Source organism: Oncorhynchus gorbuscha, linkage group LG09 (genome assembly GCF_021184085.1).
Source record: "Oncorhynchus gorbuscha isolate QuinsamMale2020 ecotype Even-year linkage group LG09, OgorEven_v1.0, whole genome shotgun sequence".
In the NCBI taxonomy this organism is placed as follows: Eukaryota; Metazoa; Chordata; class Actinopteri; order Salmoniformes; family Salmonidae; genus Oncorhynchus; species Oncorhynchus gorbuscha.
In genome coordinates, this window is record NC_060181.1 from 61,142,752 (window position 1) to 61,156,616 (window position 13,865).

Sequence of the window (13,865 nt, forward strand, 5' to 3'; positions counted from 1 at the left end):
TCGCTCCGTCTCGCTCCGTCTCGCTCCGTCTCGCTCCGTCTCGCTCCGTCTCGCTCCGTCTCGCTCCGTCTCGCTCCGTCTCGCTCCGTCTCGCTCCGTCTCGCTCCGTCTCGCTCCGTCTCGCTCTGTCTCGCGCTCTGTCTCGCGCTCGCTCGCTCCGTCTCGCTCCGTCTCGCGCTCTGTCTCGCCCTCCCTCCCTCCGTCTCGCGCTCCCTCCCTCCCTCTGTCTCGCTCTGTCTCGCTCTGTCTCGCGCTCCGTCTCGCGCTCTGTCTCGCTCTGTCTCGCGCTCGCTCGCTCCGTCTCGCTCCGTCTCGCTCTGTCTCGCGCTCTGTCTCGCGCTCTCTCGCTCCGTCTCGCGCTCTGTCTCGCTCCGTCTCGCGCTCTGTCTCGCCCTCCCTCCCTCCGTCTCGCGCTCCCTCCCTCCCTCTGTCTCGCTCTGTCTCGCTCTGTCTCGCTCTGTCTCGCTCTGTCTCGCTCCGTCTCGCGCTCTGTCTCGCTCTGTCTCGCGCTCTCTCGCTCCGTCTCGCGCTCTGTCTCGCTCCGTCTCGCGCTCTGTCTCGCCCTCCCTCCCTCCGTCTCGCGCTCCCTCCCTCCCTCTGTCTCGCTCTGTCTCGCTCTGTCTCGCTCTGTCTCGCTCTGTCTCGCGCTCCGTCTCGCGCTCCGTCTCGCGCTCTGTCTCGCTCCGTCTCGCGCTCCGTCTCGCGCTCTGTCTCGCTCCGTCTCGCGCTCTGTCTCTCGCTCTGTCTCGCGCTCGCTCGCTCCGTCTCGCGCTCTGTCTCGCTCCGTCTCGCGCTCTGTCTCGCCCTCCCTCCCTCCGTCTCGCGCTCCCTCCCTCCCTCTGTCTCGCTCTGTCTCGCTCTGTCTCGCTCTGTCTCGCGCTCCGTCTCGCGCTCTGTCTCGCTCCGTCTCGCGCTCCGTCTCGCGCTCTGTCTCGCTCCGTCTCGCGCTCTGTCTCGCGCTCTGTCTCGCTCCGTCTCGCGCTCCGTCTCGCGCTCTGTCTCGCGCTCTGTCTCGCGCTCTGTCTCGCGCTCTGTCTCGCGCTGTCTCGCTCTGTCTCGCTCCGTCTCGCTCCGTCTCGCTCCGTCTCGCTCCGTCTCGCTCTGTCTCGCTCTGTCTCGCTCTGTCTCGCTCCGTCTCGCTCCGTCTCGCGCTCCCTCCCTCCCTCCGTCTCGCGCTCCCTCCCTCCCTCCGTCTCGCGCTCCCTCCCTCCCTCCGTCTCGCGCTCCCTCCCTCCCTCCGTCTCGCGCTCCCTCCCTCCCTCCGTCTCGCGCTCCCTCCCTCCCTCCGTCTCGCGCTCCCTCCCTCCCTCCGTCTCGCGCTCCCTCCCTCCCTCCGTCTCGCGCTCCCTCCCTCCCTCCGTCTCGCGCTCCCTCCCTCCCTCCCTCTGTCTCGCGCTCCCTCCCTCCCTCCCTCTGTCTCGCGCTCCCTCCCTCCCTCCCTCTGTCTCGCGCTCCCTCCCTCCCTCCCTCTGTCTCGCGCTCCCTCCCTCCCTCCCTCTGTCTCGCGCTCCCTCCCTCCCTCCCTCTGTCTCGCGCTCCCTCCCTCCCTCCCTCTGTCTCGCGCTCCCTCCCTCCCTCCCTCTGTCTCGCGCTCCCTCCCTCCCTCCCTCTGTCTCGCGCTCCCTCCCTCCCTCCCTCTGTCTCGCGCTCCCTCCCTCCCTCCCTCTGTCTCGCGCTCCCTCCCTCCCTCCCTCTGTCTCGCGCTCCCTCCCTCCCTCCCTCTGTCTCGCGCTCCCTCCCTCCCTCCCTCTGTCTCGCGCTCCCTCCCTCCCTCCCTCTGTCTCGCGCTCCCTCCCTCTGTCTCGCGCTCCCTCCCTCCGTCTCGCGCTCCCTCCCTCCGTCTCGCGCTCCCTCCCTCCGTCTCGCGCTCCCTCCCTCCGGCTCCCTCCCTCCCTCCGTCTCTCTCGCTCCCTCCCTCCCTCCGTCTCTCTCGCTCCCTCCCTCCCTCCGTCTCTCTCCCCTCCCTCCCTCCGTCTCTCTCGCTCCCTCCCTCCCTCCGTCTCTCTCGCTCCCTCCCTCCCTCCGTCTCTCTCGCTCCCTCCCTCCCTCCGTCTCTCTCGCTCCCTCCCTCCGTCTCGCTCCCTCCCTCCGTCTCGCTCCCTCCCTCCCTCCTTCCCTCTGTCTCGCTCCTTCCCTCTGTCTCGCTCCCTCCCTCCGTCTCGCTCCCTCCGTCTCGCTCCCTCCGTCTCGCTCCCTCCGTCTCGCTCCCTCCGTCTCGCTCCCCCTCCCCTCCCTCCGTCTCTCCCTCCCTCCCTCCTCCGTCTCGCTCCCCCTCCCTCCCTCTCGCTCCCTCCCCGTCTCCTCCCTCCCTCCGTCTCGCTCCCTCCCTCCGTCTGCTCCCTCCCTCCGTCTCCTCCCTCCCTCCGTCTCGCTCCCTCCCTCCCTCCTCCCTCCCTCCGTCTCGCTCCCTCCCTCCGTCTCGCTCCCTCCCTCCGTCTCGCTCCCTCCCTCCCTCCTCCTCCCTCCGTCTCGCTCCCCCTCCCTCCGTCTCGCTCCTCCCTCCGTCTCGCTCCCCTCCCTCCGTCTCGCTCCCTCCCTCCGTCTCGCTCCCTCCCTCCGTCTCGCTCCCTCCCTCCGTCTCGCTCCCTCCCTCCGTCTCGCTCCCTCCCTCCGTCTCGCTCCCTCCCTCCGTCTCGCTCCCTCCCTCCCTCCCTCCCTCCCTCTGTCTCGCGCTCCCTCCCTCCCTCCCTCTGTCTCGCTCCCTCCCTCCCTCCCTCTGTCTCGCGTCCCTCCCTCCCTCCCTCCGTCTCCGCTCCCTCCCTCCCTCCCTCCGTCTCGCGCTCCCTCCTCCCTCTCCCTCCGTCTCGCCCTCCCTCCGTCTCGCGCGCCCTCCCTCCGTCTCGCGCGCCCTCCCTCCGTCTCGCGCGCCCTCCCTCCGTCTCGCGCTCCCTCCCTCCGTCTCGCTCCCTCCCTCCGTCTCGCTCCCTCCCTCGCTCCCTCCGTCTCGCTCCCTCCCTCGCTCCCTCCGTCTCGCGCCCTCCCTCCGTCTCGCTCCCTCCCTCCGTCTCGCTCCCTCCCTCGCTCCCTCCCTCCGTCTCGCTCCCTCGCTCCGTCTCGCTCCCTCCCTCCGTCTCGCTCCCTCCCTCCGTCTCGCTCCCTCCCTCCGTCTCGCTCCCTCGCTCCGTCTCGCTCCCTCCCTCCGTCTCGCTCCCTCCCTCCCTCCGTCTCGCTCCCTCCCTCCGTCTCGCTCCCTCCCTCCCTCCTTCCCTCTGTCTCGCTCCCTCCCTCCCTCCGTCTCCTCCCTCCCTCCGTCTCGCTCCCTCCTCCGTCTCGCTCCCTCCTCCGTCTCGCTCCCTCCCTCCGTCTCGCTCCCTCCCTCCGTCTCGCTCCTCCCTCCGTCTCGCTCCCTCCCTCCGTCTCGCTCCCTCCCTCCGTCTCGCTCCCTCTGCTCCCTCCCTCCGTCTCCTCCCTCCCTCTCGTCTCGCTCCCCTCCCTCCGTCTCGCTCCCTCCCTCCGTCTCCTCCCTCCCTCCGTCTCGCTCCCTCCCTCCGTCTCGCTCCCTCCCTCCGTCTCGCTCCCTCCCTCCGTCTCGCTCCCTCCCTCCGTCTCGCTCCCTCCCTCCGTCTCGCTCCCTCCCTCCGTCTCGCTCCCTCCCTCCGTCTCGCTCCCTCCCTCCGTCTCGCTCCCTCCCTCCGTCTCGCTCCCTCCCTCCGTCTCGCTCCGTCTCGCTCCCTCCCTCCGTCTCGCTCCGTCTCGCTCCTCCCTCCGTCTCGCTCCCCGTCCCTCCCTCCGTCTCGCTCCCTCCCTCCGTCTCGCTCCCTCCCTCCGTCTCGCTCCCTCCCTCCGTCTCGCTCCCTCCCTCCGTCTCGCTCCCTCCCTCCGTCTCGCTCCCTCCCTCCGTCTCGCTCCCTCCCTCCGTCTCCCTGTCTCCCTCCGTCTCCCTGTCTCCCTCCGTCTCGCTCCCTCCCTGTCTCCCTCCGTCTCGCTCCCTCCCTGTCTCCCTCCGTCTCGCTCCCTCCCTGTCTCCCTCCGTCTCGCTCCCTCCCTCCCTCCGTCTCGCTCCCTCCCTCCCTCCGTCTCGCTCCCTCCCTCCCTCCGTCTCGCTCCCCCTCCCTCCGTCTCGCTCCCTCCCTCCGTCCCTCCGTCTCGCTCCCTCCCTCCGTCTCGCTCCCCTCCCTCCGTCTCGCTCCCTCCCTCCGTCTCGCTCCCTCCCTCCGTCTCGCTCCCTCCCTCCGTCTCCTCCTCCCTCCCTCCCCTCCTCCCTGTCTCCCTCCGTCTCCGCTCCCTCCCTGTCTCCTCCGTCTCGCTCCTCCCTGTCTCCCTCCGTCTCGCTCCCTCCCCGTCTCCCTCCGTCCGCTCCCTCCCTGTCTCCCTCCGTCTCGCTCCCTCCCTCTCCCTCCGTCTCGCTCCCTCCTCCCGTCTCGCTCCCTCCCTCCGTCGCTCCCTCCCTCCGTCTCGCTCCCTCCCTCCCGTCTCGCTCCCTCCCTCCCTCCGTCTCGCTCCCTCCCTCCGTCTCGCTCCCTCCCTCCCTCCGTCTCCTCCCTCCCTCCCTCCCTCTCGCTCCCTCCCTCCCCCTCCCCTCCCTCCTCCCTCCCCTCCCTCCCTCTCGCTCCCCTCCTCCTCCGTCTCGCTCCCCTCCCTCCGTCTCGCTCCCCTCCCTCCCTCCGTCTCTCCCCTCCCTCCCTCCGTCTCGCTCCCTCCCCCTCCCTCCCTCCGTCTCGCTCCCTCCCTCCCTCCCTCCCTCCGTCTCCTCCCTCCCTCCCTCCCTCCGTCTCGCTCCCTCCCTCCCTCCCTCCGTCTCGCTCCCTCCCTCCCCTCCGTCTCGCTCCCTCCCTCCCTCCGTCTCCCTCTCCCTCCCTCCCCCCTCCCTCCCTCCGCTCCGTCCCTCCCTCCCCTCCCTCCGCTCCCTCCCCCCTCCGTCTCGCCCTCCCTCCCTCCTCCCCCTCCCTCCCTCCCTCCGCTCTCCTCCCTCCCTCCCTCCCTCCCTCCCTCCGTCCGCTCCCTCCCTCCCTCCGTCTCGCTCCCTCCCTCCCTCCGTCTCGCTCCCTCCCTCCCTCCCTCCGTCTCGCTCCCTCCCTCCTCCCTCCGTCTCGCTCCCTCCCTCCCTCCGTCTCGCTCCTCCCTCCCTCCGTCTCGCTCCCTCCCTCCCTCCGTCTCGCTCCCTCCCTCCCTCCGTCTCGCTCCTCCTCCCTCCCTCCGTCTCGCTCCCCTCCCTCCCTCCGTCCCCTCCCTCCCTCCTCTCCCCCTCCCTCCCTCCGTCTCGCTCCCTCCCTCCCTCCGTCTCGCTCCCTCCCTCCCTCCCTCCGCTCCTCCCCTCCCTCCCTCTCGTCTCCTCCCTCCCTCCCTCCTCCCTCCGTCTCGCTCCTCCCTCCCTCCCTCCCTCCGTCTCGCTCCCCCTCCCTCCCTCCTCCGTCTCGCTCCCTCCCTCCTCCTCCCTCTCGCTCCCTCCCTCCCTCCGTCTCGCTCCCTCCCTCCCTCCGTCTCGCTCCCTCCCTCCCTCCGTCTCGCTCCCTCCCTCCCTCCGTCTCGCTCCCTCCCCCTCCGTCTCGCTCCCTCCCTCCCTCCGTCTCGCTCCTCCCTCCCTCCGTCTCGCTCCCTCCCTCCCTCCGTCTCGCTCCCTCCCTCCCGCTCCCTCCCTCCCTCCCTCCGTCTCGCTCCCTCCCTCCCTCCGTCTCGCTCCTCCTCCCTCCGTCTCGCTCCCTCCCTCCCTCCCTCCGTCTCGCTCCCTCCCTCCTCCCTCCGTCTCGCTCCCTCCCTCCCTCCGTCTCGCCCTCCCTCCCTCCCTCCGTCTCGCTCCCTCCCTCCGTCTCGCTCCCTCCCTCCGTCTCGCTCCCTCCCTCCGTCTCGCTCCCTCCCTCCGTCTCGCTCCCTCCCTCCGTCTCGCTCCCTCCCTCCGTCCCTCCCTCCCTCCCTCCGTCTCGCTCCCTCCCTCCCGCTCCCTCCTCCCTCCCTCCGTCTCGCTCCCTCCCTCCGTCTCGCTCCCTCCCTCCGTCTCGCTCCCTCCCTCCGTCTCGCTCCCTCCCTCCGTCTCGCTCCCTCCCTCCGTCTCGCTCCCTCCCTCCCTCGCTCCCTCCCTCCGTCTCGCTCCCTCCCTCCCTGTCTCGCTCCCTCCCTCCCAGTCTCGCTCCCTCCCTCCCTGTCTCGCTCCCTCCCTCCCAGTCTCGCTCCCTCCCTCCCAGTCTCGCTCCGTCTCGCTCCCTCCCTGTCTCGCTCCGTCTCGCTCCCTCCCTCCCTGTCTCGCTCCCTCCCTCCCTGTCTCGCTCCCTCCCTCCCTGTCTCGCTCCCTCCCTCCCAGTCTCGCTCCCTCCCTCCCAGTCTCGCTCCCTCCCTCCCTGTCTCGCTCCCTCCCTCCCCTCTCTCCTCAGTCTCGCTCCCTCCCTCCCTCCCCTCAGTCTCGCTCCCTCCCTCCCTCCCTCAGTCTCGCTCCCTCCCTCCCTCCCTCAGTCTCGCTCCCTCCCTCCCTCCCTCAGTCTCGCTCCCTCCCTCCCTCCCTCAGTCTCGCTCCCTCCCTCCCTCCCTCCCTCAGTCTCGCTCCCTCCCTCCTTCCCTCAGTCTCGCTCCCTCCCTCCTTCCCTCAGTCTCGCTCCCTCCCTCCCCAGTCTCGCTCCCTCCCTCCCTGTCTCGCTCCCTCCCTCCCTCAGTCTCGCTCCCTCCCTCCCTGTCTCGCTCCCTCCCTCCCTGTCTCGCTCCCTCCCTCCCTCAGTCTCGCTCCCTCCCTCCCTCAGTCTCGCTCCCTCAGTCTCGCTCCTCCCTCCCTCAGTCTCGCTCCCTCCCTCCCTCCCTCAGTCTCGCTCCCTCCCTCCCTCCCTCAGTCTCGCTCCCTCCCTCCCTCCCTCAGTCTCGCTCCCTCCCTCCCTCCCTCAGTCTCGCTCCCTCCCTCCCTCAGTCTCGCTCCCTCCCTCCTTCCCTCAGTCTCGCTCCCTCCCTCCTTCCCTCCGTCTCGCTCCCTCCGTCTCGCTCCCTCCGTCTCGCTCCCTCCCTCCGTCTCGCTCGTTCGATCCCTCCCGCCGTCTCGCTCGTTCGATCCCTCCGTCTCGCTCTCGTCTCTGTGCTGTGGGTTCTACCTTCACCAGAGTGTGGGTGTGACGAGGCCCAGGGTATGTGCCGAGGGGTGATGATGGAGTCACGTTCTTGGTTGGGCCACTAGAGAGCAGCATGTGGCATGTAGTGTCACATTAAAGGGCTCATTAACGGCCCTGGCATGCACAGTACAGCCCCTAATGGATCTGGCTGTACATCAGTCAAGTACACATTTACAGAATTACAGATTCATCTGAAGGAAAAGGTTCTGATTTTTGATTTCAGAAAATGTTATTGATGATTTTATTTTGAGGTAACATTGTGAATTCAGAGCCAATAATAGATCAAGACAATGTATGGTTCAACTTGATCTGACAGTATGTAATTATTGTGGATATTTTCTCAAATTAGCCAACGTTCATAAACACTCATTTAGCCATTATCAAGACATCTGGTTTTTTTTATATGGAAATAGTAATTAACAACAATATATTAAATGAAAAATCACTTTTTGATTTCCTCCCGCAAATTATTAACAGGTGACTCTGAGGTTATCACTATTTTCGGTGATTAAGATAGTCTTTGTTTACAAGTTACTGCATCTATACTCTCCATGGGATTTGTAAACAGAGCAAAGCAAAACAGGATTCCTGTATTGGTGTGTTTACTGCGTAGTTAGTTTCATTAGTTGTCCATAGTTTGCCATTTGGGAGTCCGTCCACGTCAATAACATGCATCTGCATTCAAATTGTCATCCTTTTCTACAACCTCTTTGTTAGTTTTTCTGAAACACAGGAAATGGCGTTGTCTGTTTTGATAGAGAACCTTCCTTAAGAGACTAGTGCGTCCCAAATGGCACCCTCTTCCTTCAATAGTGCACTACTTTTTACCAGAGCCCTATGGGCACTGATAAGAAATAGTGCTCTATAAAGGGAGTAGGGGTCCATTTTGGACATTTTTGCGGCAGGGAAAATTCTATGTGGAACATGACACGTAAAAGCTACAGACACAGTGGATACTTTGTGGGGTCAGAGGTTAGCTGGGAACCCTGGGCGACATGTAATGGGCGCCTGGTGTTGGCCTTCCTTTGATATGGACCTGTTTTATTTCCTCGATAAATCTCATTGGTCTCCTGTGAGCAGCATGAAACCAGATCACAAGAGGTGAAAGGTGACACACAGGTCACCACCAGTGATGGGGTGGTAAAGAAACCAGGTGGATGAACGCTTGCACCAACAAAAAATGTAAAAGGTGCGGAAACGGTGTTTTACATGTGGTTACCCTCCACTACACCACTGGTCGTCACCAACCCAGTTGGTCAAGTCAGGCATTACCGCTTCAATTATCAATCAAACCTAACCCCAACCAATGTCAGGCTATTGTTTCGAAATCGTTATTGCCTGAGAAGCTCTGTTTCTATTGTGTGTTCCCTTGTTTTTTACCCTAGGAACTCTTGGTGTGGTTACCGAGGTAACGATGAAGATCCGACCAATCCCCGAGTACCAGAAGTACGGCTCGGTGGTCTTCCCAAACTTTGAGGCGGGAGTGGCCTGCTTACGAGAGGTAGCCAAGCAGGTAAAGACCATTACCATCTTGTGTTGAGTGTTTATACAATGTAACCTATAGGCCACATCATAATAACAATGAGAACAGTAGCTAAACTATGCAGGGTATTGAACAGTGCAGATCAATGCAATACTGTAATGTACAAACAAAGGGGTCAGTTAATGATGGGCAGATCTCCAATTCTGGGAAGGAATTAATTTGAATGATAATGAAGACCATAATAACGAATAAGTTACCTCTTTTCACTCTTACTGGGCAGTGCTGATGCAACCATTAACGATGACTACAAGCATATGATTTGTGCAGCTCCGTTCGTAACAGAACTGAGTCGGTTCACAAGTATAGCACACAATTTAAGGTATCGACCATTGAGCCGTGGCTTTTCATGTACGGGGATCCACACACGACCAGGAATGTCTGCTCATGTCTAAAGGTTGTGTATTATTGTGTGACAAATGTAATTTCAAAGGTTTTTCCTCTAAATTACGAAACGTAATGCAGGTTCAACTTTCACTAGGGAAATTACTAGAATAAAGTGTGGGATGGGGAAATGTGCACAAAATAAAATGAAACTTGCTCCTAAATTATACTCCCCCCCCCCCCAAGAGGTGTGCACCTGCATCCATCCGGCTCATGGATAACGAACAGTTTCAGTTTGGTAAGTCATCATTCAAAACCCTGCCATTTCATCTCTGCAAAGGCATCTACATTGTGTGTGTATAAAACATTAGAACACCTTCCTAATATGGAGTTGCACCCCCACCCCCCTTTACCCTCAGAACAGCCTCAATTTGTCAGGGCATGGACTCTTCAAGGTGTTGAAAGTGTTCCACAGGGATGCTGGCCCACGTTGACCCCAATGCTTCCTACCGTTGTGTTAAGTTTGAGGGCTTCCTTTGGGGTTGTGGACCATTCTCTTTTATACATTTATTTTTTATTTGATTTATTTTTTTTAACCCTTTTTTCTCCCCAATTTCGTGGTATCCAATTGTTTTAGTAGCTACTATCTTGTCTCATCGCTACAACTCCCGTACGGGCTCAGGAGAGACTAAGGTTGAAAGTCATGCATCCTCCGATACACAACCCAGCCAGCCGTACTGCTTCTTAACACAGCGCGCATCCAACCCGGAAGCCAGCCGCACCAATGTGTCGGAGGAAACACCGTGCACCTGGCAACCTTGGTTAGCGCGCACTGCGCCCGGCCCGCCACAGGAGTCGCTGGTGCGCGATGAGACAAGGATTCCCCTACCGACCAAGCCCTCCCTAACCCGGATGACGCTGGGTCAATTGTGCGTCGCCCCTTGGACCTCCTGGTTGCGGCCGGTTACGACAGCCTGGGCGCGAACCCAGGGACTCTGATGGCACAGCTGGCGCTGCAGTACAGCGCCCTTAACCACTGCACCACCCGGGAGGCCAGTGGACCCTTCTCGATAACCACAGGAAACGGTTGAGCGTGAAAAACTCAGCAGCGTTGCAGTTCTTGACACAAACCGGTGTACCTGGCACCTACTACCAGAACCTGTTCAAAGTCACTTCAATCTTCTTTTGTCTTGCCCATTAACCCTCTGAATGGCACACGTACCCAATCCATGTCTCAATTGTCTCGAGGCTTAAAAATCCTTCTTTTAACCTGTGTCCTCCAATTCATCTACACTGATTGAAGTGGATTTAACAAGTCGCATCAATAAGTGATCATGGCGTTCACCTGGTCAGTCTGTCATGGAAAGACCTCATAATGTTTTGTACACTCAGTGTGTCTTTGTTTAACACGGGAGCTCAAAGTGAAGTATATTTTTCTTGAGGTCTGGGGGGATGTATCAGGCGTTGGTGCCCGACATGCTCTCTGGCTCCACATGCGTCCTGTGCTTTGTGGCTGACCTGGTTTCCATTTCTAAGTAATTCCCTCTAGTTCCCTCCACAGTTCAACCCCCTCTGTAGCCTTTCTCAGACAAGGCTGGAATCTGAGGAACATGCTAGTACCTTCTAATGATGGGGGGGGGGGGTCAATATCGGGATATTATTTCTCATGATATATTGCATAGTTTTGACAATAACGCAATATTATTGTTGCGCTAGTTGGCTGTACCTGCACCAAAACTCCTTCATAGCCTTTTTTCTCAGTCTTCTTTTTAAATAGGGAGACAGTTTGTTTTCAGCACTTTTTTATTTCTATGACTGATCAAAACTCGTTTTCTCATGTCTCTCTCTGTCCCACTGCAGCAGACATATGGTGAGGAGTATGTTTGGAACATGGAATCTCAATAAAATCACAGTATCGAATCGCAATGCATGTAGAATCACAATATATATATCGTATCGACACCTGAGTATCATGATAATATCATATCGCGAGGTGCCCGGCAATTCCCAGCTTGAGTCTATGCCATGTCTTTCTGCTCAATCATTGTATTCTGAAAATGGTCTAATTCCTTGAATCTGACCTTCTTTTTAATTGCCATTTGGCCTGGTTTTGGCCTGGTTTTGGCCTGGTTTTGGCCTGGTTTTGTGTGAGGCCCCCCCCCCAACTGTAATCCATTAGAGGAAAGAATGCAGCATTGGCAACGTTTCTTCATGTATGCTTTTTGCCTGTCTGCTGCATTAAGTTAAGTTAAATGTAGCGTTATTTCAGCAGAGTTTCTAGCTACACACACACACACACACACACACACACACACACACACACACACACACACACAACTCGTGGACTGAAGCCCAATGAAAAATGACCTTGGCAACAATTAAGCAGTTGTTATATTGAAGTTTTACAATATTTTTCTTGAGGTCTGGGGGAATGTATCAGGCGTTGGTGCCCGACATCTTTGTAAAGTTCTTCAGTCTCCTGGGATCTCATTAGTCTCCCTTATATTCCCACTTTTCACCGAGTGAGCACTTCTTAGCATTAAGCAGGCAAGATGAAGCGACCAGGTTTCTCACTAATAACTGAACCTCAGTCTGGACTGATAGGATACCTTCTTGGACTTATTAGTGCCTTCCCAGCGAACCGGGAACATTCCCAGGATATTAGCGAACATTCTCATTAAGTTCTAGTTAGGATTTTATCTAACATTAGCATGATAACATTCAAATGTTTTTGGTTTAAAAAATATAAAAATACATGGATTTTAATGTATTAAATGAGATATTCTTGGTATGTTCTCGCATCCACTAAAATGTTGTGCACAACGTCTGTAACAACCACCACAGAACGTTTTTTTTATTTTTATTAGGTTTCCAGGTAATGTAACAGAATGTGTTCTGTGAATGTTCTTGCAACGTCAGGCAAATGTTTTATACAAACACTGTATAATCACCTGTACAGTTTTGGTGTTATTAGAACGTTTTGGGGGGCAATCTAATGAATGTTCTGGGAATGTTCACAGAACCAGTTTTTGTTTTGCTGGGTCGCCTTCCCTTTTAATTCCCCTGGCTGCTGAGTGAAGGGATCTGATGTATTCAATGGGCCTGCTCTTTCCCAAATTGTACAAAGTAAAATATATCAAATATAGGGGCCACTTATCTCAATATGGCAAGTGGTATGTTAGCCGTTGACATGTATTAAATGAACAAAAGGCAGACGGGGGGGGGGATGACACGCTGTATGTATAATCCCTCTCCTCTGGTCGTTGAGTATTTCATTAATGAGCGTGATGGCTGCGGGAGACCTAAAGACCCACAATCAAATTTGGAATGGAAGCGATTGGAACACTAAGTGATGGAGAGACTGTGAGACGGAGGGGAAAGAAATGAGGTGTTCAGTCTCCACAGAGTCACCCAGGACTCTACCCCACTGTGATTGATAACCATCCCATCGGCTCCAGACCCTCACTTCAGCTTGTCCACGGGCGCTTTGTGTGTCCGATCACGAATAAATCAAAACGCGCGGTGGCTGAGGAAGACGGATATGGCCGTGTCAAGCCCACTTCCCCTCGGAAACCCACTGATTTATTGTCCCTGTCGCAGGCACTTGTAAAGTTATTAAAATGTTACCATTTATTTTCCTCCTTTTGTTTCCACACCTTAAAAAAATGTGACTCAGTTGCCATGTAAAGTCCTGGAGGAAACAGGCAGGAGATGGGTGGGCTGAGTGTGACCAAATGTGTGAATAAACGATATCGGTAGTTCCTCTAAACTGTATTGTCCAAAAGAGAAAAGACAGAGGTCCACTTGACTTTTGAGTTAAGGGACTTGGCCCTTCTGTTTCTACAGGTCATGCCCTGAAACCTCAAGTGTCGTCCATTTTCACAAATTTTGTGGAAGGGTTAAAGAAATTCTACATCACCAAGGTAATTCTTAATGATTTGGCAGAAATACTACTCCTCTTTTTGTATGTCATTTGTACTTCCCGGAAAGGGTTAAACCAATTTTATTTCTCTGTTTTTTTCCCAGTTCAAAGGTTTCGATCCCCACCAGTTGGTTGTTGCCACCCTGCTGTTCGAAGGGGACCGCGAGAGGGTCTTGCAGCACGAAAAACAAGTTTACGATATTGCTGCAACATTTGGGTAAGTAGCCCCCATTTCCTTCTCTCAGGTCAGCAGATGTTACCCAACATGCATCCTAAATTTGTGAGGGTTAAATTCCCCCTTTTATTCTGGGAGACTGTCTTCAGTGCACAGGTTACATACAACACAAAACTACAGTTGGTACACTTCTCATTGTGAGAAATCTGCCTTAGGCCTTGCTTAGAGGCATTCCATTTCCATAGTGGAAGAGCTTGGCCCCTCAGGCTGAAGGTAGTGTGTTTGAACCAATCTAAGACCAAGTATAAAGAGCAATGTGATGGATCACCTGTGGCCGTCCTCCTGTCAGACCTACTTTGGTGGTGTGTGTGTGGTGGTGTGTGTGTGTGTGGGGGGGGGCTATTCTGATTGATTGTGAGGCAGATCAATAGAGGCCCTGGTGGAAATAAGTGATCTATCAGCCTGAAAGGGATGCTATCTCTCTCCATTCTGTATGTGTGCACCTTAACTACAATAGCAACAAACCTGGGTTCCTCATAGTTCTCCAACATGTTCAATTCACCTGCACTCGTGTAATTCTGGAGACATTCCTTCGCTCTTTTAACAACCCCGTATACAACTGAAAGGCCCAAAGTAATCGATTACATATACAAAAGTGTGTTGTCGTGTGTAGTGCCACAGAGGTCAGCGAGTAGGGACTTGGGCCTTACAGCACGGCTTCATCGCCATGTCTGAGGTGCCTGGGGGCCTACGCTGGGCTGGGGGTCCCACCCTGACCGGAACCACACTGTTCCACACCATTAAAGAGGAATCGGAACATACTGTAGCAAATAACTCACTTCTTCATCCCCCTGAACACACCTCATCTGCTCTGTACCTAGT

The 13,865-nt window shown here is 57.8% G+C and overlaps 1 protein-coding gene across 1 annotated transcript in view; it reads left to right on the forward strand.

Annotated features, from left to right (window-relative positions):
* LOC124043887 (alkyldihydroxyacetonephosphate synthase, peroxisomal-like) overlaps positions 1-13,865 on the forward strand; it is a 46,400-nt gene that overhangs the window by 20,932 nt on the left and 11,603 nt on the right. Inside the window, exons 11-14 of the mRNA XM_046362986.1 lie at positions 8,408-8,535; positions 9,133-9,184; positions 12,733-12,809; positions 12,913-13,025. Coding sequence (XP_046218942.1) covers positions 8,408-8,535; positions 9,133-9,184; positions 12,733-12,809; positions 12,913-13,025 — 370 coding nt within the window. The remainder of the gene's footprint in view (positions 1-8,407; positions 8,536-9,132; positions 9,185-12,732; positions 12,810-12,912; positions 13,026-13,865) is intronic.